This window comes from Clarias gariepinus, chromosome 23 (assembly GCF_024256425.1).
Source record: "Clarias gariepinus isolate MV-2021 ecotype Netherlands chromosome 23, CGAR_prim_01v2, whole genome shotgun sequence".
NCBI lineage: Eukaryota > Metazoa > Chordata > Actinopteri > Siluriformes > Clariidae > Clarias > Clarias gariepinus.
The window spans coordinates 10,732,582-10,759,204 of record NC_071122.1 but is presented as its reverse complement, the minus strand read 5'-3'; the positions used below and the strand labels follow the sequence as shown (position 1 = coordinate 10,759,204).

The 26,623-nt window shown below is 38.6% G+C and overlaps 2 protein-coding genes across 2 annotated transcripts in view; one reads left to right on the top strand and one right to left on the bottom strand.

Moving 5' to 3' along the window:
- The first annotated feature begins 333 nt into the window (after positions 1–333).
- rbm15b (RNA binding motif protein 15B) lies at positions 334–4,122 on the top strand. Its single transcript, XM_053484674.1, has one exon. The coding sequence runs from the start codon at positions 580–582 to the stop codon at positions 3,007–3,009; it is 2,430 nt and encodes an 809-aa protein (XP_053340649.1). The 5' UTR covers positions 334–579; the 3' UTR covers positions 3,010–4,122.
- Positions 4,123–24,706: 20,584 nt separating this feature from the next.
- The window catches only part of pcbp4 (poly(rC) binding protein 4), a 104,103-nt gene continuing 102,186 nt past the window's right edge, over positions 24,707–26,623 (bottom strand). Inside the window, exon 14 of the mRNA XM_053484312.1 lies at positions 24,707–24,781. Coding sequence (XP_053340287.1) covers position 24,781 — 1 coding nt within the window. The 3' untranslated portion in view covers positions 24,707–24,780. The remainder of the gene's footprint in view (positions 24,782–26,623) is intronic.

Genomic DNA, 26,623 nt, shown 5'->3' with positions numbered 1-26,623 from the left:
TGTAAAACATAATCGAGTTGACGTGTACTCTGTAAATAAGGCCAGATGATCACCCATCAGCATGGGTTTGGACCACATGGCAGATGAATTACATATCTACGCAAATAAAACCTATGCAAATAATACACATGCAGTGTAGTTAAGAGCCTCAGCTGTACATGCTGTTAGTATACGTACAGGTCTAAATACAACCTGTATTAATATACATGTCTAGAACTGATAAACAAACAAACAAACAAATAACGGTTAATTTAAATCATTTCCCAAAAATCGTATCCCGTCGTCATGACGCACTGATTTACGTCGCCACAAACCCCGCCCACCGGCGAGCGAGCGCGCACACATTCCCATTGTCCAAGATGGCGGCGTAGGTGCAGCGTTTAATAGCCTATGTTTTTAATCGCGTTTTATCGTTTTATTATTTTCCCCGCCACTCATTGAACGTCTCTTTGCAGTGCAAACGCGCGTTTTGTTTTGCACACCCGACATCTTGATGTGCAAAGCGTCGAAAATCGCGGACTTTGTCGTGCATCCGGTCTGGATTCTGTTTGGCTTTGGGAAAAGTTTGAGCATCCGAAAATGAAAAGGCAGGCCGAGCGGGATTCCAGTCCGAGCAGAGCTCTCGCTAAACGAATACGGGAAAGAGAACGGGACCGGGAAGCGAGCCGCAGGGAAGATGCAGCCGCCGTTACTCAGCCTCCGCTCGCGCTGCTTCTCGCCGAGAGCCGGAGCTACCAAAAGCAGCAGCAGCAGCAACAACAACAGCGCGCGCGCAGCCGCAGCGGCGAGCGAGAGAAGCCCCGTGCGCGGGAAGAGCGAGCAGGCCTTCTGCCGCGGCCTCCCTCCATCCTCCCGAAAAGCAAAGCCGCCGTCCCGGACCCGCTCGGTGGCAGCAGGAGCACGAGCGGACTGGAATACAAGACTTTACTCATTAGCAACTTGGGCTCGCAGCTGTCTGACGAGCACGTGGAGGACGGGCTGTTTCACGAGTTCCGGAAGTTCGGAGACGTCAGCGTAAAGCTCTCGCACACGCCAGAACTGGGCCGAATCGCCTACGTGAATTTCCGACAGCCGGAGAGCGCGCGAGAGGCGCGTCACGCCAAGGCCAGGCTCGTGCTGTATGACCGGCCGCTCAAAATCGAGCCCATGTACGTGCGGCGTCGCAGCCTCACGCCGCCTGACGTCGCCTACGTGCCTCTGCACGGTCCGTATCCCTATAGACAGCGGTCTCTTTCACCTGGAGCCAGCGCGATCCGGGACGTTAGAGCGAGACATTACGTTGAGAGTCTGACTCTGCGGGAACGGGAGCGGGTTTTGGACTATTACAGTGCTCTGGAAGAACGGAGCCGTGTCTTGGCATATCCTCTGCCTGAGGATGATTTAATGCCCGAGGATGACCAGCGTGCCACTAGGAACTTGTTTATCGGTAACTTGGACTACAACGTGTCTGAGGCAGAGCTGCGTCAAGGTTTCGACAAGTATGGCATCATTGAGGAGATCGTCATCAAGCGGCCTGCTCGCGGACAAGGCTGCGGCTATGGGTTCATTAAGTTCCAGAATCTGGACATGGCACACAGAGCCAAAGTGGCCATGCAGGGTCGTGTGTTCGGTGGAAATCAGGTAAAGATCGGCTATGGCAAGGCGAACCCCACTACCCGCCTCTGGGTGGGTGGTCTCGGCCTGAACACCTCATTGGCTGCTTTGGCACGGGAGTTTGACCGTTTCGGCAGCATTCGCACTATTGATTATATGAAAGGAGACAATTTTGCTTACATTCATTATGAGAGCCTGGATGCAGCTCAGGCAGCGTGCGCCCAGATGCGAGGTTTTCCTCTGGGTGGCCGCAGGCTGCGTGTTGACTTTGCCAAAGCAGAGGAGACACGAACCTACCCACAACAGTACCCACCACCCATCCCACTGACCTCACATTATGATATTTTAGCTGAAGGTTTCGGCCGGCACCGAAGTCTGGAGCGGGAACTTAGAGCTCGAGCCCGCTCGCCTTCGCATCCTCTTTATACAGAAAGGGAACGAGAACGAGGGCTTCTCGAACGAGACTGGAGCCCTCCAAAGAATACAGAGAGGAGGAGTAACCCGGAAGCATTTGGTCGTGCGAGAGCACGCAGTCGTAGCAGAGAGCGCTGGGCTAAAGGCCATGAAGAAAGACGCAAGCGGCGGAGCCGGAGTCGGAGTCTCAGTCCTGGTGAACAGTACGAGGAAAGAGGACGGTCCAGGGTGCGAGCAGGCCCTCCAAAGACTCCAGATGACAGCCCTGAACGAACTCGTGGCCGCCTCCCAGACTCCACGTCTGAACCACAAGATCATACACCTGACAGCAGTCGTCATTCCAGCGACGAGCGACAGACGCAGGATGCTCGGAAAGCTGGGGATCCTGAGCGCAACCATCGCAAAACTGATCCAGAGCCAGACTCGCACTCTGAGAAGCCGAAAAGCGAACCTAAAAAGCCAAGCACGCTTTCAGAATACGCTCAGAGCCTCAGCCGAGTGTGGCATGGCTCTCTCGTCCTGAAAAACAGCTGCTTTCCCACTAGCATGCACCTCTTGGATGGAGGAGCTAACTTCTTCCTTTCGCTTCTGAAGGACCAGACGGACAGTGGCAAGATCACACAGCTCAAGATCGCTCAGCGTTTACGGCTTGACCAACCCAAGCTGGATGAAGTGAGTCGCCGCATAAGGCTGGGCGGCACCGATGGCTACACTGTCCTCCTAGCCGTACAGGGACCCATGGATCGTGACTCGCCTCCACCCGACGGGCTCCAGAAGCGCTTCCTCCGTAACCTGGTGACCTACCTCAGGAGCAAACAAGCAGCCGGGGTTATTGGTCTGCCTCTGGGTGGCCCAAAAGAACGCGAGACAGGTGGAATGCTATACGCGTTCCCGCCTTGTGACTTCTCCCAGCAGTACCTTCAGACTGTTCTCAAAACTCTGGGCAAAGTAGAGGAGGAACATCTGGTTGTTGTGGTAGTTAAAGATTCGACCCAAGCCTAACCATTGCAATCTATTGTTTTCTTTTGAAAACACATAAGCGTACGTTTTTAACCCTCAAAAATTTTACGTTACGTGAGAACACTTTTTTGTTGTTGTTGTTGTTATTGTTGTTGATGGATTATGCTTGACACCTTTTACACATTCACCATCCTTGAAGATTTTATGTTGTCCTTACACACTATTTGAAAGCAACTCTCATTTTCTTTTTTTTAGTTTTCAGTTGATGCTTGTTTTTTTATATACTTGAGAATTTTGACGGACTTGTTTTTATCAACTTTTACTTCTTGATTTGCACGTCATTTTCAAAATGTTTGCTGATCTTCATTTTACAGAAGGTAATTTTGGAGGATCCAGTCCAATGAGCTAATATAATGGATATCTATTTGGCACTAAGTGAAAACAAGTGACGAGTTTCTGCAAAGTTTTTCTCCTGTTTTCTCAGTAGCTTCTTTTCACCAACGCAATTTAATAGAAATCTGTTTTTTTTTTCTTTTTGGTTTGGTTATCCTGACTGACCAAGTATGAATTTTAATATGTCATATGCACATTACAGGGAAAAGGGTCATTTGTCATTGCAGGCATCTACCTCTGGAATGGTTTTGATCGTATTTTTAGTTTTTAAATGACGTCTTCAGCTATATTTCTGACAAACGCACTCGGCATAAGTGTGGTGCTGGTTTGAGTTGTGTCCATCAACACTATTTTGTTATTGTAAACACTAAGACTTGTGCACACTAGTGTTACATTAGTGCAGGATGATGTTGATCATTTTAAAGTTTCGTTTTACAGCTAAATTAAGCCATGCCAAGCTATTTTATTTCTTTCTTTCTTTTTTATTTTAATAAGCTGAAATTTTAAACACTGTCAACAACCATTTTTGTGAAAGGACTACAGTCATTTAACACTATTTCATCCTCTCATTCACCCTGAAACTGTACTGAAACACATTCCTCAGCCGCTCCTGGACACTCCGCTTTCTTATCCCACGTGCAGCTTTTACATTTTTATTTTCATTTCCTCATTCCCTCTTGTTGTTTTTCACCATGTGTTTGAATGATGTATGCTATGTATGGAAAAAAAATGTAAGTAAACATTTCAAATTCTTGTTTTTAATCTTGTCTCAGCTCTCATGCTTTTAATTCCCAGATCTTTTAGCTTTGCATCATAAACCTGACTGCAAAGGCATCTACTAACCTGCAGTTAACAGTGTTAAAATCTCGAGCACAGATTCAGCACGAAAGTCACATCTCCATAGCTACCTCGCCACATCCTTTCTTTAAAATCAGAACCCTAAGGTCAGTGGTAACCAGGCAACCGTGCGCAACAAGTTTGCAAGTGCATCACTAGAATAAGAAGACAGGCCAACTTGGGCTCACTTTGTTTTCAATGTCTTTTGGTCACTAGATGGCAGCATGTTTCCACAGTGGACGTTGAGTTCTCTTTAGCCCTGATGTGTTAGCAGGAAGTTGCTTCAGGGGACGGACGCAGCGGTGCATATTAAACACCAAGATAACGATCGTACATTATTAAGCTGCAAGGAATTAACATTTGACACTTAAATCTCCACAGCGGTTCATGTGTAGAGGATGTATTACCCATGAAACCCTGGGTAATGCAGCCTCAAAATGATTTCTTTATAATATTAGGTTTGAAATGAAACATCAGGCAATAATATTTCAGTTGTGGTAAAATGTGTATGAAAAAAAAAATCTTCTCAACTTTTATCCAATATAATTTTTATTTATTTATTTATTTTTTGTCCAGGTGTAGAAATACTGGGACTAAGCAAAGAATGTATTTAAAAATATAAATGGTTAGCATATCTGCTTTAAGGTTTTTTAAGGTTTAACTGTTTGGGGTTAATATCTTAAAATTAGGCCTGCACTAAATAATAATAATTAAAAAAAAAACATTGCGACTGTGATATAAACTGTGAGGTGTAACTGTTATAACATGTATACTGATCAAACATGTATATCTAGGCTAACAGGAAATTAAATAATTGGACAAAATAATTTCATTAGGATGACATTTGCCTATATAAATGCGTAATTTATTTAGAAACTACATAAATCCCAGGCTATGTATGTTATCCGTAATAAATTGCAGGCTTTTATATATATATAAATATATATATATATATATATATATATATATATATATCCTTTCCTTATACAGTGAAGTCACCCTGTGATTTTGCAAGTTTTCTTACTTAAAAACCATGGATGGGTCTACAATTTTCAGCATAGATGCATTTTTACTGTGAGAGACAGAATCTAAAAAAAAAGAAAAATCCGGAAATCACATTGTATGTTTTTTTTAACAATTTATTTGTGAATTACTGCGTCAAATAAGTATTTGATCACTTGCTTATCAGCCAGATTTCTGACCCTTAAAGACCTGTTATTTTGGGAGGAGCTGGTCAATGCCGTGAAGAGAGCTGAGACCATCGTTTCCAAGGCTACTATCAGTAATACACTAAGACGTCATGGTTTAAAATCTTGCATCGCACGGAAGGTTTCCGTGCTTAAGTCAGCCCATGTCCAGGCCCGTCTGAAGTTTGCAAGGGACCATCTGGATGATCCAGAGTAGTCATGGGAGAACGTCCTGTGATCAGATGAGACCAAAGTAGAACTTTTTGGTCTTAACTCCATTCGCCGTGTTTGGAGAAAGAAGAATGATGAGTATCAACCCAATAATACCATACAGTACCTACAGTGAAGCACGGGGCCGAAAGCATCGTGCTCTGGGGGTGTTTTTCTGCAAAGGGGACAGAACGACTGCACTGTATTAAGGAGATAATGAACAGGGCTATGTATTGTGACATATTGGGCATATAACTCCTTCCCTCAGTCAGAGCAATAAAGATGGGTCATAACTCCGTGAGAAGCACATGGACTATTTAAAAGCAAAATAACTGATATATATATATATATATATATATATATATATACATATTACACACACATATATATATATATATATATATATATATATATAAAACCATATTATATTTAAAATTTTAACATTTCTCAGTATTTGGCACTCCTGTTTTTTTTTTTTTTGTTTTTTTGACAACGTGCATTTGAGCTGGCTCCACAAAATTGCAAAAAAAAAAGTTTTCACAAAAAAGTTTTATCCAAAATCTTACTGCCCATTTAAACGTTTCAGAGTGTCATCTGAAACCATGCATCAGCAGAAGAGATAAGGCCTAAGAAAGAATTTGACCTTTTGTACCGCACACTTAACCAGGTCAAGATCATACATTTGCTTGCATTTAAATAGGGACCTACACTGATCAACCTTTACATTAAAACCAAATCCTTAAGCTCAGTATTACGTAGGTTTTATTTGTGCCCCAGGGCAGCTCTGGCCCCTTGGGGCTCCACAATTTGTGCTACACTGGGTTTTCTGTGGCATCGGACTGGATGGTCTGGCTTTTGGTCCCCAAAGGCAGAGATGAGTCTTGGGTGGCCATAATCCTGTCACCAGTTTACTGGTGTGTATAAAATTGAAAATTAATTTTAATATATATTTATTAGATTTAAACATTGTTTTAGTTCACATATATAAAATTCTATATTTTTAAAGTGATCACACTTTTTTACCCCACAGTCTATAATAATAATAATAATAATAATAATAACAACAACAATAATAATAATAATAAAAATAATAATTATTATTTATTATTATTATTATTATTATTATTATTATATTTTATTTATTGTATTATAAGATATCATGAATGACTGACTACATTAGGTATAAGTGGAACATTGTATGAATGTAAGTATTTGTTGTCCAGTTTATACTGTACTGGTTGTAACACTTTTTAAGCTGCGAAACACTTCCACTTTGTAAAAAAGAAAAAAAGGTTTCTTTTTTTTTTTTTTTTTACCAAGGCTGAACAATGCCTTCTATCGTGGGTAGTTTTTGACCTGTGGGAACAAAATATGCCTAAATAAAAAATACAGACTTCAATAACTTAGTGATAATTAGGCCAAGTGGAAAACCCAGAGCGCACTGTTCTCACCTTCATTATTTTTGGAGTCTAAGACTTTTTTGTGAAAGCGGAGATATTTACTGTTCTGTTCTCCTCATGAGATACTAATGAAGCACAATAGTTGCCAGATGATGAGCTGTCAGTATCCCGGTGTGACTCAATTGCACTTCTTCTGTTTTTTACGCAGAACTGTGGCATGTTTATCCATAATGAATGCCCGTTGCACAATATTAGACCGATATGTTAATAAATATTTTAAAGCCGGAGGTAAACACGCTGGGTCTCGGATCTTCCAGAACTATCTTGCTGTCTTGTCTTGCGTCTCTCTCGCTCATGAGTGACATGTTTATTAATAGAGCTTACTGCTTGCGTCTAAGAAGGCAGGTAATTCTAAAGAAGCTTAATCTAGCTTTGTTTTTTTTAAAAAAAACAAGGTCTTTGTGTGAAGGGATGACTGTCAGTCATGAGAAAAAACACAAAATCCACCACCACCACAAAAAAAATATCCTCTGTTTAAAGTGCTCCGGATTTACTCAGAAAGTGGCTTGGTGTGAGGTCAAGACTGTATGCGGGGTGTGCAAGGGGTGTTCATGGATGATTGTGGTGACAAAATATCTTTTGATTTTGAAAGAACACTTTTAATGTTCACAAATGCAATGGGCTCCGAGCCATCGTCATTCACAGGCGTACGGCCTTCTTTAAGGGGTTTGCACCATTCAAATGTTTTACTGCAAGCTAAAAGTCTCATCAACATACATTGTTTTAACTCTTTGGTAAATATCGGTTTTACACTTTCATTTACCAGAAATTTAATCAGAAGTCCCGGTTTGACTTAAATGCCCTTTGTATTTTTTGTATTGGACTGTGTCTTAATATTATTTAGTTTTTCGGACTGTTTCCTGAGCAGGTTTAATTTTTTTTTTTTTTTTTTGTGGTGGTGAGATTTTTTGGTTTGTTCTTATGACTGACAGTCATCTCCACACAAGCACAAAGGCATATTTAAAAAAAAAAACAAAAAAAAAAAAACATGCCACTCATGACCAAGCAATACCCCAGGACGAGACAGCGAGACAGGTCTGGAAGATCCGAGATGCAGCATGTTCATATCCGGTTGACTTGAACATCCTTGGTAGTTTCATTATCTTGTAAATACCACAAAGGGAAATATGTTTACTGTTGGCCAAACATTGCCATTTAGTTTTGCCGCTCTATTGGACTAAACCAGTTCTGCAGTTCTAGAGTTTTTTAATTGGACAGAATTGAGTTCTGAGGACTGATTCAGTTTTGCTTTCGACACTACAGCTCAGAACTGGTCTCTGGCAATGGCAAGACCACTAACAGCAATATACACAGCTGTAGTGTGGAGTAATCCCATGTCACTCAAAAATTGTTATATATCGTAACACAATGTTCCATATCAGTTTATTATTCCCAAATTCGCCAATTTGTGATTTGTCGGAACCATGCCAAGGGTGAAGTTGGCTTCCCTTGGTAAAAAAAGAAGGATTAACCGATCCAGTGAGCCTGCTGAACAAACTATGTAGCCAGACGCCCTTCTACATCACTGTTGGCAAACATTAGAAAGTGAGAAATTTTTAGCTTTTAGTTAAATAAATAAATAAATAAATAAATAAATAAATAAAAGCATTTTAAACTAAAATAATCTACCAATAGAGCATAAACTGAAAAAAAAAAAAAAACAGAACCACATACGGATTGCATGAATAAGGTGCATATGTTCATTTTCTGTAGTGTTTCACTGTTTAAACACAGAATATAAGAATTATGTAAAAAACTTCTTAGTCGGGTTTTTTGAATGGGGTTGATACATTATGTGTTTAATGCATGTGGCCTACTGATTATTTTAAAGTAAAAAAAAAAAAAATCAATTGTCATACCCTAATTAAGTTTGTAATGAATGTTATATAAATCTTTGCTGCACATTAAGCATCTGGTTATGCATTTGGGAGGAAATAAATAAAAATTTTGAGAATCGTGAGAGTTTGTGTGTCAGGAAATGCAAGCATCGGTTAAAGTGTTTGCGTGCATGTGCAGATGTACGTACACCAGCAAGTTTCGGATAACAGGCATCTACAGTACATAAAGCAGTTTTGTAAATCATACGGGACACTCTGGAAGTTTGTCCAGTTACATTTCTTTGATAAAGCAGTGGCATGACAAACAGACGTAAGGATTCTGGCTGGTTTGTTTGGACTCGGTTCAAAAACTGATTCACAGAACTGACACATCTACGATTCCAGTTCTAAAAATTCTCCAGTCAATTTAACCCTGTGTGTTTGTTAGAGAACCCAAACTCACTCAAATTTGAGTGACCATTCCATTGCATTTTTTTTTTTTTTCAGTTTTTTTATTTTTTATTTTTTTTATTACAATGGATTACAGCATAAGTTTCAGCACAAATCTCAAACACCTGCTCCGGCTAATTAATGCTTTTAATAACCTCAGTGTATTAGATGCAGGTGCGGTGGAGCTAAACTCTGCAGGACGTTTGTGGATTGTAGAAAGTGGAACGCTGATATCATTGCACTTCACTTTATTTCTCCCAAAAAAAAGTAGTTTTCAAAGAAAAATTGTATGTCTACTTATTTTACTGCTTCAAGTGGTTGTGTTTCTGTTCCTGACTCTATATTGATAATACAGCTATAAAAATACAGTAATAAATTCAGTAAAACATTGAGGGGAAAAAAAAACTATTTCTGAAACATAATATCTGAAATGTTACTTGTGTAGATATTTACTCAAAAATGAGTAAAACAACCTGACATAAAATATAGTTACTGTTATTACCCCAGTGATGATGTTCCTATTATTCTTTTCATCCACTATAATTTTTCAGCAAATATAAAATTATTTTTTTACTACATTTCTTTTAGAAGTAAATGTAGACTTCATGCAGTTATTGCTAGGTTTCATGCCAAGACTGTCAAAAAAGTTATTTTCTGTATCACAGCTATGTAGAAAGAGTGGTTCCCTCAAGAGCATCTGTTTTTTTTTAACACTCTCTTGAAATTTAATATGATAAAAAAAAAACGCACATAGCACATATTGTCATTTTTCGGAGAATGTTACGCCAAAGCTCTTATTTCTGAAGCTAGATATTAAAAAGCAGTTTTGTGTCTCTGTTCTCTTACTGCTTGGTGCACATCTTGTGTAGGGGTCACTGGGTGGAGCTCTTTCAACTGCTGACATATGACATACAACATACTTGTTGTTGGGTTGGACAATGAAACTGAAACGCCTGGTTTAAGACCACAATAATTCATTAGTATGGTGTAGCGCCTCCTTTTGCTGACAATACAGCATCAGTTCGTCTTGGGAATGACAGATACAAGTCCTGCACAGTGGCCAGAGGGATTTTGACCCTTTTTTCTTGCAGAACAGTGGCCAGGTCACTACGTGATGCTGGTGGAGGAAAATGTTTCCTGACCCGCTCCTCCAAAACACCCTAAAGTGGCTCAATGATATTAAGATCTGGTGACTGTACAGGCCAATGAAACTTTACTTTCATGCCCATCAAACCACTATGTCACCAGTCTTGCTGTGTGTATTGGTGCATTATCATCCTGATACATGGCACCACCTTTAGGATACAATGTTTGAACCATTGGGTGCACATGGTCCTCCAGAATGATTCAGTAGTCCTTGGCAGTGACGCGCCGATCTAACACAAGTATTGAGCCTAGAGAATGCCAGTGCCCAAACCATCACTGATCCACCCCATGCTTCACTATGGGCATGTAACAGTCTGGGTGGTACGCTTCTTTGGAGCTTCTCCACACCGTAACTCTCCCGGATGTGGGAAAGACAGTGAAGGTGGGCTCATCAGAGAACAATACATGTTTCATATTGTCCACAGCCCAAGATTTTTGCAGCTGGCACCATTGAAACCGACGTTTGGCATTGGCACGAGTGACCAAAAGGTTTGGCTATAGCAGCCCGGCCATGTACATTGATCCTGTGGAGTTTTGGTGGAAACAGGAAAGTTGAGGTTCACATTTAATTTTGCAATGAGTTGGCCAGCTGTGGTTTTATGTTTTTTTGAATATAATCCAGGTTAGCACCCGGACATCCAATTTAGACAGCTTCCTCTAGCATCCACAGTTACTCCTGTTGGATGTGGTTCGTCCTTCTTGGTGTTATGCTGACATTACCCTTGAAACTATGGCTCTTTATACATCACAAAGACTTGCTGTCTTGGTCACAGATGCGCCAGCGAGACGAACACCAACAATTTGTCCTCTTTTGAACTATATATATATATATATATATATATATATATATATAGGGTTCTGGTGTGATCATTTGTAAGTTGAATTCTTTCTTGACTTCTCTTCTTAGATACATCAATCAGCCATAACATTAATACCACCGCCAGGTGAGCTGAATAACATTATCAATTATGTACGGAGACACGGTGGTGTAGTAAATAGCACTGTGGCCCTGCATCTACAGGGATGAGGGTTCGGTGCCAAACACAGCACAGCCCCAGAGACCCATGCAGTCACGTGTGAGGAGCCAGAGCCGACCCACCGGCACGAGAAGAGCTCAAAACCAAGGTGTTTTTAATGTTATGGCAGATCAGTATATAATCTAACATTACATCATTCTCAGGGCATTAAGAATTCTTTTCGGAATTCTTCAATTTGTGTAATATTTTTAAAATCATGTTGCTTTGAAAAGGCAGCATTCTCTGTGACCTGTTTATGTCTGATTGACTTAGTACACAGCACTGCACCTGCGCACCACCATCACACTATTTCTAACGCAATCTCCTAACAAATGCAGCATGAAAATGACTCAACTAATGCTAAACGTCATGAACTTCACAGTCAGTTAATCAGTCAATTGAATAACAGGTGATTTTTTTTCTTTTTCTATTTGCCGGTGTAAGAATCATCCATCCATCTGGGTATGACATTCAGGCACTCCTGTATGACAAGCACCATAACCTTATCAACACAGTGTTGGCGGTATTGTCTTTCCATACCATTAATCTCATTAACGTATTGTTTTGTGCTTTTCGACATCACTGATTGATGGTCTGCCGGCTGGTGGTCCCGTAGGAAAGGCTGTGTGGTTATTTGTGGGTGGGTGTGGGTGTATGTGTGCATGCACGCAGAAGTTCCTGCTAGCAGCCCATCAACCCAGAGCACTCAGAGTAAGCCAGGCTGGTGCTCTTAAAGCTCAGGAAATGGAAGGCAAAAGTAATGAAATATTAATGTGGAATGGTGAGGGGGTTCCAGTGAAATCCATTAAAAGGAGGCAAAAATCAATTGAATGCAGCCCTGCGCCACAAGAGAAGGGAACCAGATCTGGACAGACAAGCCCACTCCTATCTCCTCTTACCTCCATGTCGATTGTAACAAAGAACACAGTGCACAGGGCAGCCATTATCGCCTGCAATCCCGACTGTAGCGCTTTAGTGTAATAGTGTTCCCCAATGCATCCTATGAAGATGCTGCTATGAAAAGCCGGCTAATCTTATGCAACAGTGGTGTGGTCTGTAGTTTTGTTAAAGACACTTTTAAAAATAGGATGCATGAGTTTCCTCATGATTTGTGCGAATATAGCTTGTTTTGCATGCCTCCTTGCCTTTATGCTTGGCATTATACTGTAACTAGGGTTGAATGCAAGCAAAGTAGTTTTTTTTAGCATCATCTCTTAGCTCATGTCTACCTTAAAACTCCATGACTTCTATCGTAAAGAGCTATGATATTCCTTATTAGATGCTATATCAGCTTACACAATACATTGTCAAGTAGGTATAAGTGTGGCAGCATAACATTTTATCCTAAACAGAAGACTGATCTCTGTTGGGATAAACACCTTAAAAGATAAGCATTATCATAGCTAACTCGTGATTATTCTCCTATTGATGCTTGACTTAAGTGACCCAAGATTGCATCAAGGATGGCTATGTACCGAGCTAAGTGATGGAGTGGTCAGTTATGGCAGGGCCATTTGCGATGTATAAATTATGCCGTATGAGATTGAGAGGCGCTGCATCAGTCTGAAGGACAAGTTAAGCTGTGTTTTCATTCCTGGGACTGAGGCCAGGGAAGGAAAAAATAAGTCAGTGGAGAGATAAAATTTCAACCTTGCATCACATTACATAATGAAAGCATATGCATGGAATCAAATGAAATCCAAAATGTATGACGATGATACACAGACTCAAAAATAAATGCAAGAAGATATGAGCGCACACAGTGTATATACTGTAATACACCAGGGCATTATTAAGTGGGTTTGTGTATTTGGAGACCTCAGCAAAACAGCAGATGAGATCAGATTGTAAGAGTCATATGTAGGAATTGCAAGAATGAGTAGCAAAATGAATATATTGTATGCAATATCGATAGAAATGCTATAAAAATGATCAATCAGACATAACCTTAAGATCACCACCTAATATTGAGTTGTGCCAACAAAACAAATGCGCTGTGTGTTCTGACACCCTTCTATCTGAACCAGAACTGACCTTTTCATCAATTTGAGCTACAGTAGCTATTCTATTGGATTGGACTACATGGGCCAGCCTTTACTTCGATGAGCCACCCATGACCCTGTCGCCGGTTCACTGGTTTTCCTTCCTTGGATTACTTTTGTAAGGTCCTGACCACGGCAGGCCCGAAGCATCTCACAAGAACTGCAGTTTTGGAGCTGCTCTCACCCAGTACTCCAGCCATCACAATTTGGCCTTTGTCAAAGTCACTCAAATTCTTATGGTTGGCCATTTTTCAGGAAAAACAATAATAAAGCTTAGTTGTTGCTTAATACAGTATATCCCATCCATTGTAGTTGCCCTTGTAGCTGTGTTTAAGATCTCCATGTGGGAAATCATAAAATACTTTAGGGTTCAACCAGGATGGTTTGTCTTATGTTAAGCCTATATAGTGAGTTCCAATATTTAAAACTGTAGACCAAGGTTTAGCAAATTATCTCCATTTAGGAATTACGTGTTTGTATATTTGTATACCTGTACTGAATAAAGTTCTAATGCATGCAAAATACAAAAATAGAGTTTGTTGTAAACTCATCCAAATACAAAAATAATGAGAACAACTCAGAATAACTTGACTTACTTGACCTTCTTTAAATTTAAGTATATCACACAATAGCTTGGCCCATTCATTATGTAAAAATAATTCCTTATGATCCCACACCACTCTTTAAAAATATTTCTGTGACATCAGGGAAGTGGAAAGTTAAACCAATGTGATAACCTGGTCATTCGATATATTCAGGTTGTCCACCAACTTCATTTATTGCCAAAAAGTTCCATTAAGTTGCTGAGTCGAGACCTGACCAACTGAAGCTACTCCAGATCATAACACTGCCTCCAGAGGGTTGTACAAAACTGTAGAACTGTTAAAGATAAATTCTTGAGACAATTTTCCCCTAGCAAAGAAGTTTAGTTTAAAGTTCAAATCCCAGGACTCACAAAAACTCCTTCAGCAAAATCTTCAACTGGATTTTATTGTCTCAGCCTGGATAAATGTCCTCGAAAAAGGATACATACGAGTACAAAAATACATACACCATAAACTAATATATAATGTCTCTTGTGCTGCTTTGTTGGTGTGTGACAACTCGGATTCCAAGAAGGCTTTAGTGCAAAGGACCCAAAGCTGGATGGATGATGTCAACAGAAGCTCTGTGGAGCCCGAGCATTATGATCTGTCTGGCACGATGGCAGCTGAGCGGCTTTGGGGTCTCGGTGCGTATTTGTGACATACCTACATAACATTCAAAGCAGTGTTACATGCCTACAAAATAAAGCTCCTTATTGCCAAGAGGCACCCCACTAAAACCGCAGGGGGTCTGTTTTATCATGTGTATTTTTAGACCATGAACTGAGCACAAAAGCTCTGGCAGCTCAATCCTTTGCAGTTTAATTCTTTAAATGTGTCCCATTTCGCTTTCATTATGGATGATTCTCTTCTAGCTATAGTCATAGTTACCGCCTTAATTTTGGGAGCCATTGTTGCAAATGAGAATGAAAACTCGACTGAAATAAAAAGAAAAGCCTAAGGCGTGGATAAGGAAATATTTAACAAAGCGACAGTAATAGTGAATAAAGGGACACAGGCTAGATGGTGATTTTACAATTTTGGTCTGCTCAAGGAAAGAAAAACTTGCATATTTATTTTTTATTTAAAACAAATGGCTTATTTATAACACCTGGGAGAGTTGGTAGATAAATAGGTAAGATACCATACATGTAGCAATTAAATTATTAACCACTTTCAATCATGATACCTTAAACAATGTTTTAAGAACTGTAGTTTTTCTAAGTTGTATAATCAATGCAAATAAAGAACAGGAACAGCTGTGATAAATTACCCCTATGAGTAAATATGTGATTGCATAGACTGACATCATTACCAAAGGTATATACTTATTACTGCACCCAGTGGATTTGTTCGGAATCTGCCACACCTCTGACTAGCATGAAGCGGTTACTGAATATGAATGAATGTAATCCAGTGTCTTTACATATGCATATCAGTATCAGTATCAGCAAAGTACAGTATGTTGCCATGTGTTGCATGGAAATAATAGTTCCCATGAGGTTTAGAGTCAAACACTCCCAAGCAATGAACAATTTCCATACGCCATAGTGAAGTTGATTGACAGCCAGTTTGCTCATCAGATGAATGAAATGTTCCGTGTCGTACAGTCCCACTCATTCATTTGCTGAATTGGCAATAATCAAATGTAACGTTTCAAAAAACCTGCCTGTAGTCCAGGTAGCACACACTGAATGAATGAAATGATGACTTGCTATAATTCAATGGTTAAGGTTTATCCAACATGGTGTGGGAGTGGGGTTGTGCCAGGATATCCCCACTCATGGAATGCTCCTGCCTTGTCCAATAAGAAATTAATTAATCATTTAACCTGATCTGCATAGTGTATAAACAAACAAACATGCATCAAAACAGGGTGATTTTGCCTAGCAAATTAGGCTAGTCCTTAACCTGCAACAAATCCAATCCCCATGATCAAAAATAGTTTCAATATCCATAATGCACTAAAACTCCTCAGTTCCATTTACAAAAAAAGTGTTTCCATTATATGATATTGCAGAGGCACCACAGTAGACATTTGTAACCTTTTTGCAGTCTGTGTACTCAAATTGTCCCCAAAGAATTTGTTCATAAAAATAACTTTTTGCAATCTGGCAAATGGAGCAAAACATTTTCCAAAGGATTTAGTTAAAACAGGAAAAGATTTCTTTGTCAAATTCATAGTCAGAGCTCCAAAATGTTATAATAGTGTCAGTAGTTATTCTGACTTAGGGTCGTATTTTTGAAACCTTGCTTTCCTAACATCAATACATAATCTGTCAAAACCTGTGGTCGTTATTCATCAGTGTTGCTTTAACCCTAACTTCTCATTTCTTAAACAACCATGTCAGAAGACATATCCTGTGGTCATGGAAAAGATGTTTCAGAAGTAGGAGATTGGGATAGGGAATTATTAAAACCTGGAAGGATAGTGGTGAACCATCATCTTAGAGGAAGAAATCTGGTCAGAACAATATTCTGAATGAGCGTGATTGGGGATCACTTAGAAGCTTGGTGAAATTAAATCATAAAAAACAACAGTAGAACATGTTTAACAGTGAAAGTTATAACATTTCTACATGCACAATGCAAAGAGAACTCAATGAATCAGGACTAGCTACTGTATGAGGCCTTAAAACCACTTATCAGAGAGAATAAGGCATCAGTTTGCTAGGGAGCATAAAGAATGAACCGTCAAGCAATGGAAAATGGTTACTGTATGTAGTGTGATGAGTCCAAATTTACCCTGTTCCAGGTTGATGGGCGCATTGGGGTAAGAAGAGAGGCAGATGAAATCATGCACTCATCTTGAGTAATGCCTTCTGGATGAGCCTGTTGGGGTGCTATGATCTGGGGTTGCTTCTGTTGGTCAGGTCTAGGTTCAGCAACATTACATGCCAAAAAATGACCATGTTTTTCTCACCTATGGATTTTTCACTTCTCTCATGGCACGGGTATATTCCAAGATGATGATGCCATGATTCATTGAATCAAATTGTGAGAAAGTGGTTCAGAGAGCATGTGACATCATTTTCACATTTTTTTTTCGTAAAAATATTGGAGAAATTAATGTAACTGAAATAAATGTTGTGACATTACATGACAACGGACTTTTAGAGTGTGTGACTTTTCATTTCGGCTGGTCAGTTTATATGTTTGTATATAACAGCTTATTTTATGTAATATCATGTCAGCATTTATGCAAACTCATGGAATAGTCATCTTTTAGACCAAAAATCATAAAATCAATTTTCTAGTAAGTATTAAAAGTGCATAAATTTTATGCGTCGAAAAAAGTTATTAAGACTGTGATCAATGATCACTTTACATTTAGGCATTTGGCAGACGCTCTTATCAAGAGCGACTTACATTTTTATCTCATTATACATCTGAGCAGTTAAGGGCCTTGCTCAAGGGCCCAACAGTGGCAACTTGGTGGTTGTGGGGTTCGAACCTGGGATCTTCCGAACCGTAGTCCAATGCCTTAACCACTGAGCTACCCCTGGCCCACTTTAACGCTTGGTAAAGCTGCATTGTAAAACAAACAAATAAAAAAAATGTAATTACAGTTATGTTTAAACAGAAAAAGTAAGAGCATTTCCACATGCACAATGCAACGAGAACTCACAGAATTGGGACACCTGTGTGGCTATAAGATAGTGAGACTAATTGGTAAAAAGTTTGCTAGGAAGCATAGAGTTTGGATTTTGGACAGCTAAATTACATGGTACTGCACTCACAAAACACCAGTCTCAACGTCATCGGTCAAGAGGTGACTACAGGATGCTCCATTACTCCAATTTGCTAAGAAAAACCTTGTCTAAAACTGGAAAATTTATGGTAGAAAGAATACAGACATAGAATCAGAGGAAGATTGGAAAAGAGGGTGGTAGAAAGATAAATTTAAGTTTGAACTGCTTGGAGCACAAAGAAGAACATTTTTGAGACAAAAAAAGTTTGATGCCAGCTGTCAAGCATTGTGGAGGAAAGGTGATGGTCTAGGGGTGCTTTGGTACTGTAATGCTAAAATGGGCGACTTAGACATCCTAATAGGAATTTGGAACAAGGACCGCTATCACTCCATTTTGAAATGCCACACCATGCCATACCCTGTGGATGGCACTTGATTGGAGTTAATTTTCTTCTATGACAGAACAATGACCTGAGGCACAGCTCCATACTACACAGCTGGGGTTCTATCTGTAGTGGATAGGCCAATGCCATCACCAAATATAAACCCTATTGAACTATTGTGGAAACAGCTTGATTGTATGTTTAAAAAAAAAAAAAAAAAAACCCATCAAGCCACTCTAATTGTGGGAGGTTGTTTAAGAAACATAGGGTGAAATTTTTCTCAGATTAGCTGAACAAATTGAAAACTTAAATGCCAAGACTGTAACTGCTGCAAAGGGAACGTTTGTTGACAAAAGCAATATATGAATGACAAACGAATACAAGAATCAAATAGCAGTTTTCATAAAAAATCTGATTATCAAAAAAATCTTTATTGCCGTTATGTAGAGACTAGTACTATATTCAATCATTGGTCTATCATCATCGGTAGAACAATGTTTATGTTCTTAGTTGAGAGGAGTGACACCCAGTGTGGTCTTCTACTTCTGTAGTGTGTCCACTTCAGGCCATTCTCTTCTAACCAATATGTATCACTCAGAGAACTGCCATTCACTTGATATTTTCTCTGGACTATTTTCTGTAAACTCTTATGTGTGAAAATCCCAGTAGTTCAGTAGTTTTGGAAATTCTCAGGCCAGTCCATCCATCAGTATACAGTGCTATGAAAAACTATTTGCCCCCTTCCTGATTTCTTATTCTTTTGCATGTTTGTCACACAAAATGTTTCTGATCATTAAACACATTTAACGATTAGTCAAAGATAACACAAGTAAACACAAAATGCAGTTTTTAAATGATGGTTTTTATTATTTAGGGAAAAAAAAAAAACCAAACCTACATGGCCCTGTGTGAAAAAGTAATTGCCCCCTAAACCTAATAACTGGTTGGGCCACCCTTAGCAGCAATAACTGCAATCAAGCGTTTGCGATAACTTGCAACGAGTCTTTTACAGCACTCTAGAGGAATTTTGGCCCACTCATCTTTGCAGAATTGTTGTAATTTAGCTTTATTTGAGGGTTTTCTAGCATAAACTGCCTTTTTAAGGTCATGCCACAACATCTCAATAGGATTCAGGTCAGGACTTTGACTAGGCCACTCCAAAGTCTTCATTTTGTTTTTCTTCAGCCATTCAGAGGTGGATTTGCTGGTGTGTTTTGGGTCATTGTCCTGCTGCAGCACCCAAGATCGCTTCAGCTTGAGTTGACGAACAGATGGCAGGACATTCTCCTTCAGGATTTTTTAGTAGACAGTAGAATTCATGGTTCCATCTATCACAGCAAGCCTTCCAGGTCCTGAAGCAGCAAAACAACCCCAGACCATCACACTACCACCACCATATTTTACTGTTGGTATGATGTTCTTTTTCTGAAATGCTTTGTTACTTTTACGCCAGAGGTAACGGGACACGCATTTTCCAAAAAGTTCATAAGGTATTTTTCCAAAAGTCTTGGAAATCATTGAGATGTTTTTTAGCAAAATTGAGATGAGCCTTAATGTTCTTTTTGCTCTAGCTTTTAAGGTGCTTTTGGTCTACTTCTCTGTGTCAGGTAGCTCCTATTTAAGTGATTTCTTGATTGAAGACATGTGTGGCAGTAATCAGGCTGGGGGTGACTACAGAAATTGAACTCAGGTGTGATAAACCACAGTTAAGTTATTTTTTAACAAGGGGGGCAATCACTTTTTCACACAGGGCCATGTAGATTTGGAGTTTTTTTTTCTCCCTTAATAACGTAAACCTTCATTTAAAAACTGCATTTTGTGTTCAATTATGTTATCTTTGACTAATAGTTAACGGTTTTTGATGAGCAGAAACATTTAAGTGTGACAAACATGCAAAAGAATAAGAAATCAGGAAGGGGGCAAATAGTTTTTCACACCACTGTAAACCTGAATTGTGTTTATACTAAGCAAACATTAATCTAAAAGTTGTAGATTGTTTTTAATTTAAAGAATTAATGAAATAAAAATCTGTACACTTAACACAGTATTGGATACAACATGTTTTATAGTAAATGAGTTTAAGCTGCAATAAGATTTTGCACCTTGAGCTTAACCAGCAGGTCTATCAGTCTGTAAAAAGACTGTAAAAGCCCATTTTTTCATATATCTCTGAATACCGTGGAATGTCTGGTTTACAGTAATAAATGCTTCTTTATTAACACCTTATAGAATTGTATACAATAGCGGGCAGGTTATTCTCTATAAACGTGACATACTGTACTGTTCATTGTGCATTGCCTACTGTACGCAGCTCAAATTAACACTAGTGTACATAAAACATGCATTGCATTTTTACCAATTTAGTTAGTTACAAGTTATTATCTCAGAACAAAAACTAAGATTAATTCTATTAGCTACATTTACTGCTTGGTGGAAAGGTGATCACAACGTGAATTAAGCGTGTTGAAGAAATTTGCTACAGCTCCGAACTAGTTTGTGTCAATCATAGTATCAGTGAATTGTTTGATAGTTTAAGTAAGACTTTTTTATTTACAGGGAATCACACTGGTTATACAATTTGTCACCTCAAAGTCAGTTTGGATGCTTCAGTGTCGCACATGATTGGGAATAACTTTGCATCTTTTTAAAATTTTCATTATTTTCAAAAATTGATTTATATATATATTTTTTTAAAGTAAAGTTACTTATAATAAATTGTATGGTGATGAGATTAATTGCAGTACTTGTACTGTATGGTGCAAACATTTTAAAGAATGCCACACATACATGATTGATGATCCTGGCCGAGGTGAACGTTTAACAAGTTGAGCTCCAGATCAATAAAAATTGGATGACTTTTTGTGAACTTGCAAAAAAGACTCATATGTCTGTGGAAACTGTGGACGCAATCATTCATGAACACCACTTGCGTATTACAGGAACTTTGCTGGGAGTTATTGCCACGGTCCTGACCCCACATGAAGCCATTACTGCATGTTTGAGCCTTTAAGGAGTTCCTGTGAGGCTAGAACTGTGGAGCAGGAAGTCCAAGCATGGCTCTGGGTATACTGAGAAAACTTTCTACCAGGATGGGTGAAAGTAGACCAGTATGGTTGGTACTGTGTCCCACTAAAAGATTCAGTGGGAGGGAAGAAAAAGCCTTCCAAAACCCATATTTATGATTAGCTACGGAAGCACTTTCAGCAAAAAACATATGCTACAGTATTGTAACATTACTTCACTTTGTCTCCTTATTAACTGCTTCTAAGTCATTCCAAATTGCCTCTGATCCATCCATGTTCTGTTTTATCTTTTATAATTGCTAGTAAACATGAGCACAAACTTCCACCAGTGCACTGCAGTTGACTGATATACAGTGTTGTGTGGTTTTGGCAGGTAGAGGTTTATTGCAAAATCTCCTAAGTAAAATGTGTAACAGAATAAGCTGTGCTGGTTCAAAATGTTCTGCTTTATTCCAAAAACACAGACAGCTCAGACAAGCTGGGTGTGAGGTGCTGAGTCTCTGTAAATAGTATGCGACTGTGCATATGCATCCTAAACATATCAAAAGTGTGTGCTCGATTTTGCCAATTTTGTTAAAGTCTGTTAACCATTGCAAACAAATCTTTCGCTATACACAATGCTACGTGTTTCTATTTTTTTCTATTCTATGCAGGTATTAAAATATTAATTATATATATATTTTTTTTTTCAACGATGCATGAAGCTGAAAAGAAGTAAAAAAATACAGAGCAATGAAAGTTGTGGTAGAAGAACCAGCAAGAATTTAAAATTACTTTCACCTCTGACCTTTATGGCATCCAGGCACTAATGGAGCGCTGCGATAAGTGCAATAGTGTAGCAGGGGATTGTATAGAGAAATAAAGGTATGTTTACTCTGTTATGTGTACTGCACAATCAAACGTCCTGGGTTGACTTGAATGTCTCTTGTATAGTTTATGAATTACTGATGAATATGAGCCGATGAGATTAGATGTGCTGAAATACTAATGGCTTTATATATTTTTCAAATGACTAATGCTAGTGGTGGATTTACAATCTATTGTTCTAACAGTATAGCATTTTGCCTTCATTAAAAATGAGCGCTGAAAGTCACCCACCAGGAGGCCATCTGTTCACCAGTAGGTGGTCTGTCATAAAGGATATTCTTAGTAACTCTCAGAACTTATATATACAGAACATCCCTGGAGGAATGGGGCAGTCAGGGATTTCATATTTTAGCAGGGGGAAAAACATTAATAACATGTGTGCAGATATCAAAAAGACATCAATACCAAAACCTTATGAAATACCATGATTATACTTTTTTAATATGAACATTTAATTTAATGCATAAATTAAATTACAACTGCTACATTTTGCTAGTTAAAGAAACTTAAATTACTAACAGTTTTCCAAACAGTTAAAAATAACAATAAAAACAATACAGAATTCTTCTTTCTGTTGTAATTGCTAGCTAGCAAACATGGTCACTGATTTTATAGTGTTTTATGATGCCATAATAGTTAGCCTAATAGTAGCTAGCTTGCTTGAATTAGTTAGCCTAATGATAGCATTAATCAACTGTTGTACAACAATTAATTATATAGTATAGGGTCAAACTTTTAATCACACAATGCAGTAATTACCCTATTGCTAGTTACATGTTGCTATTTAACATACCTTTATTTACTCCACATTGAAATTTCTGGTTAATTACCATTTCAGTTGATCTTTCATACGATGGTCAATATCTACACTTCTAAAAAATAACATCTGGCAAACATTAGCCAACAAACATGACTACAGAGTTTTACTCACAAAATTTAAAAAGTAGCCTAAATGCAAGCTAACTTGATACTCAGTTAGCACTTTAACTAGCATTGTACTGTGTTTAGGGAACTTATATTATATAATAGCTTTACTGTGTTGTCCTTATATTAGATAATAGCTTTACTGTGTTGTACTATGTTTCTTTAACTGGGTGCAATTTTAAATACTAGATATATTTTAGACACACACATTTAATATAAAAGCAGAGTAGCTTTGTTTAAAATGATCTAAATGGCATCCAGAGTAAAACCTGTGCCAAGCTGTTGTGCAGATCGGATGGTCTCTCGATGGGAGCAGCCAAAGACCAACAAATTATATGATACATTGCAGACATTTCTAATACACATCAGAATAGTTATCTTAATGCTAACCAGCAAATTTAGCTATTATGAAATGTATTAGTTGGCTTATTTGGTTCAGCTCATTTACGCCACACATATAATTAACCTGAAATCAGTTTTATCGATCATGTAGACCAAACACATGATGAGTTCAATGATTAAACACATGTTCTTATAATTCATTATTTTAGCACTTATAATCTGTTGGCCATTTATTTCAATGTTTTTGTTAAATTCTAGCCTAAGGGCAGATACTCCTAAATGGCATATGGCACCAGGTGGCTTCCTCTCTTCTTCTGCTTTCATTGATTCCATCCTGTGATTATCTTCATCTTTCAGGGAGAGCTAATAATCCCCATTTCAATCCCATGGGACTCTGAAATGGGACACGTCAGAGGCCTTTGTATTGGGTAAAGAGTTTTATTTCATTAGCCTTTGCCAGAAACAAGTTTGTTTTTTGGGAGAGGTTGGATGTTTCTACATAGAAGTGTCATTCAGTCTTTTCCTCTGTGGTTAAAACGTAAGCTATAGACAGTTGGCATTGCCTGTTACAAATTCATTGCACGCACTGTGTTGAGAGAAATAAAAAGAAAAAAATAACAGCAGACTGAATAATTGAAAGAAGAACTTGCAGTGTATGTGATGTATTAAAATAAAAAGGAAAGCTGGGAACACGATGCACAGCCTAATCATGTCATCAGCATGTGCCATTGCCACGCCAAGCCCACTTTGCACACACTGTAGTAATCTGTGTAAAAATGGGTTGATAAATGATTCTGGGTATGACTCCCGTTGAAGTGCTACTGTAAGAGATACTAAAATGCTAATGCTCCGCAGTGTTCGGAGTGTTGCTTTTTACCGGGGGCCATCATGTCAAATCTAAGCGTGACGCAGAACCGAATATAGATTAACTGTCATCCTCTTGAGAGACGCAAATGTGACCAAGACCTACTCTAGGGAAGAAAAAAAATCAGTACTTATAGACACCTGAGTGCATGAAGAGTTTTTAGTAAATGAATTTATAATATATTAGATTTGCCTTCAATCCAAGAATAATATCTTGATGTGACATAGCCGTTCAATATTAGTGTTCAAATCCAAGGGCTGTCACAGAGCCACAGTTGGGCCCTTGAGCAATATAAAGTGATATATTTGGGCTAAATAAAAGTGTCAGCCAGATGAATACAGTACACGAAACCAAATGTAAGTGCAGAACTTCATGCTGAATTATTCTGTAATCATTTATACTCAGATCTGGGGAAGCATTAGATATGTTTATTACCATAGCACTGTTTAATTCCCGATTCTGATTTGATTATGAGAACTGTATCTCACCTGTCTGTATATATCTGCTTCTTCAATCCTTAAATAATAGTCTTGCTAGTGTGGCTCTGGTGTAGGATGACTTAAGGATGACTTGTAATCTGGAATGTGGATAAAAGTCATTGCTAAAGGTAAATGCTGTGATATTATAATGGAAAATTCTTTGTGACTACCTTTGAAGTTTTGGTATAATTTAGCATAAGATAGCAAGACACAACTTTTTGAATGCTCAACACAAGCAACAATTTGTGCTTGAACTGTACAAGAAAATAAACCAATAAAGAAATATTTGATGAATTTGCAGTGCCGTGAAAAAGTACTTACCCCATTCTTAATTTTTTTTATTTTTGCATGTCTTTTCCAATTAAATGATTGAGACCATCAAACTAATTTTGATATTACACAAAGACAACCTGAGTAAATACACAATGCAGTTTTTAAATAATAATGATTTTATTTATTAAGAAAAAAAAGCTGTCCAAACCTACCTGGCTCCTAAGTAATTGCTCCTAAACCTAAAAATTGATTATGCCACCATTGACGGCAATAACTGCAATCAAGTTTTTGCGATAACTTGCAAATAGTTTTTTAGATTGTTGGGAGAAATTTTGGCCCACTCTTCTTTGCAGAATTCTTTTAATTCAGCCACATTGAAGAGTTTAACATGTTTAAGGTCATACCTTTGACTATGCCTCTTTGAAACTGCTTTTGGAGTAAATTAGATTGGCCAGCCACTCCTGGGAAGGTTCACCACCGTTTAAAAACTGCACTTTGTATTTTCTTGGGTCATTTTTGTGTAATATTAAAATTTGTTTAATGGTGTCTATTATTGTACAGTAGATCACAAATATGCAAAATAATAATAATAATAATAATAATAATAATAATAATAATAAGGAAGGGGCAAAAGCTTTTTCACAGCCAAAACTTTGTTTTCAACTCTCATTTATGTCATGCTGTACAAGCAAAAATACCTCGAACGAAGTCGAAAAGTGACTCGAACTTCCCATATATTTAAAGTTTCTCAGTCAACTCCTACCTAACTATGCACACAAACCAAGAAAGTCAGTAGGAGTAGGACTGTAGGAGTCTTTTAAGTTTATTACTTTACATTGTATGAAATTATATCAACAATATTCTATAGCAGACTTTGCAAGTAATGTGTTCTCTTTCCTTATGAAGATCCTCTGTAGACCAGTGACTGAGGAAAGTTGTAATGTTCTTTTTACATTATCAATTGGTCGGTTCATGACTAGTGCATTAAATGGGCTTGCATAAACAGAAACATTGTTTCAGTCAGCTTGATTTAATTGGGATCTTTTTCTTTGCTCATTAACATGTTTCGTTTAGGTTGCATCATTGCCACTACTGTGTTTGTTGCTATTGTTGCTTAAGCCAATGGCATTTATCTTTTGCTGAATTTTAGATAAGGATCATAGTACCTCTGAGAACTCTTTTAAATTTCAATTTCCTGAGGCTTAATTGTAGTTTCTTGATGGCAAGGGCTGGTGATCATCACGTTATGAATTTTAATTTTGCAAATATTTACTTCTGAGCAAAAATTGACTCGCATTCAAAGACAAATATTTTTTTTTATTTTAGACTTTTGCCTGCAGAAGAAAAACTGGCATTAGCAGAGGAATGAAGGTTAGCCGCAGGAAGACGGAATACATGTGTGGGAATGAAAGGAACCCGATAGGATCGGTGAGGCTACAGGGAGCAGAGGTAAAGAAGGTGCAGGACTTTAAGTACTTAGGGTCAACGGTCCAGAGCAACGGAGAGTGTGGAAAGGAGGTGAAGAGGCGGGTACAGGCAGGTTGGAATGGGTGGAGAAAAGTTTCAGGTGTGTTGTGCGATAAAAGAGCATCAGCGAGAATAAAAGGAAAGGTGTACAGGACAGTGGTGAGACCAGCGATGCTCTACGGCTTAGAGACGGTGGCACT

Coding starts and splice junctions, on each gene's coding strand:
- rbm15b (XM_053484674.1), top strand. CDS start 580: ATGAAAAGGCAGGCCGAGCGGGATTCCAGTCCGAGCAGAGCTCTCGCT.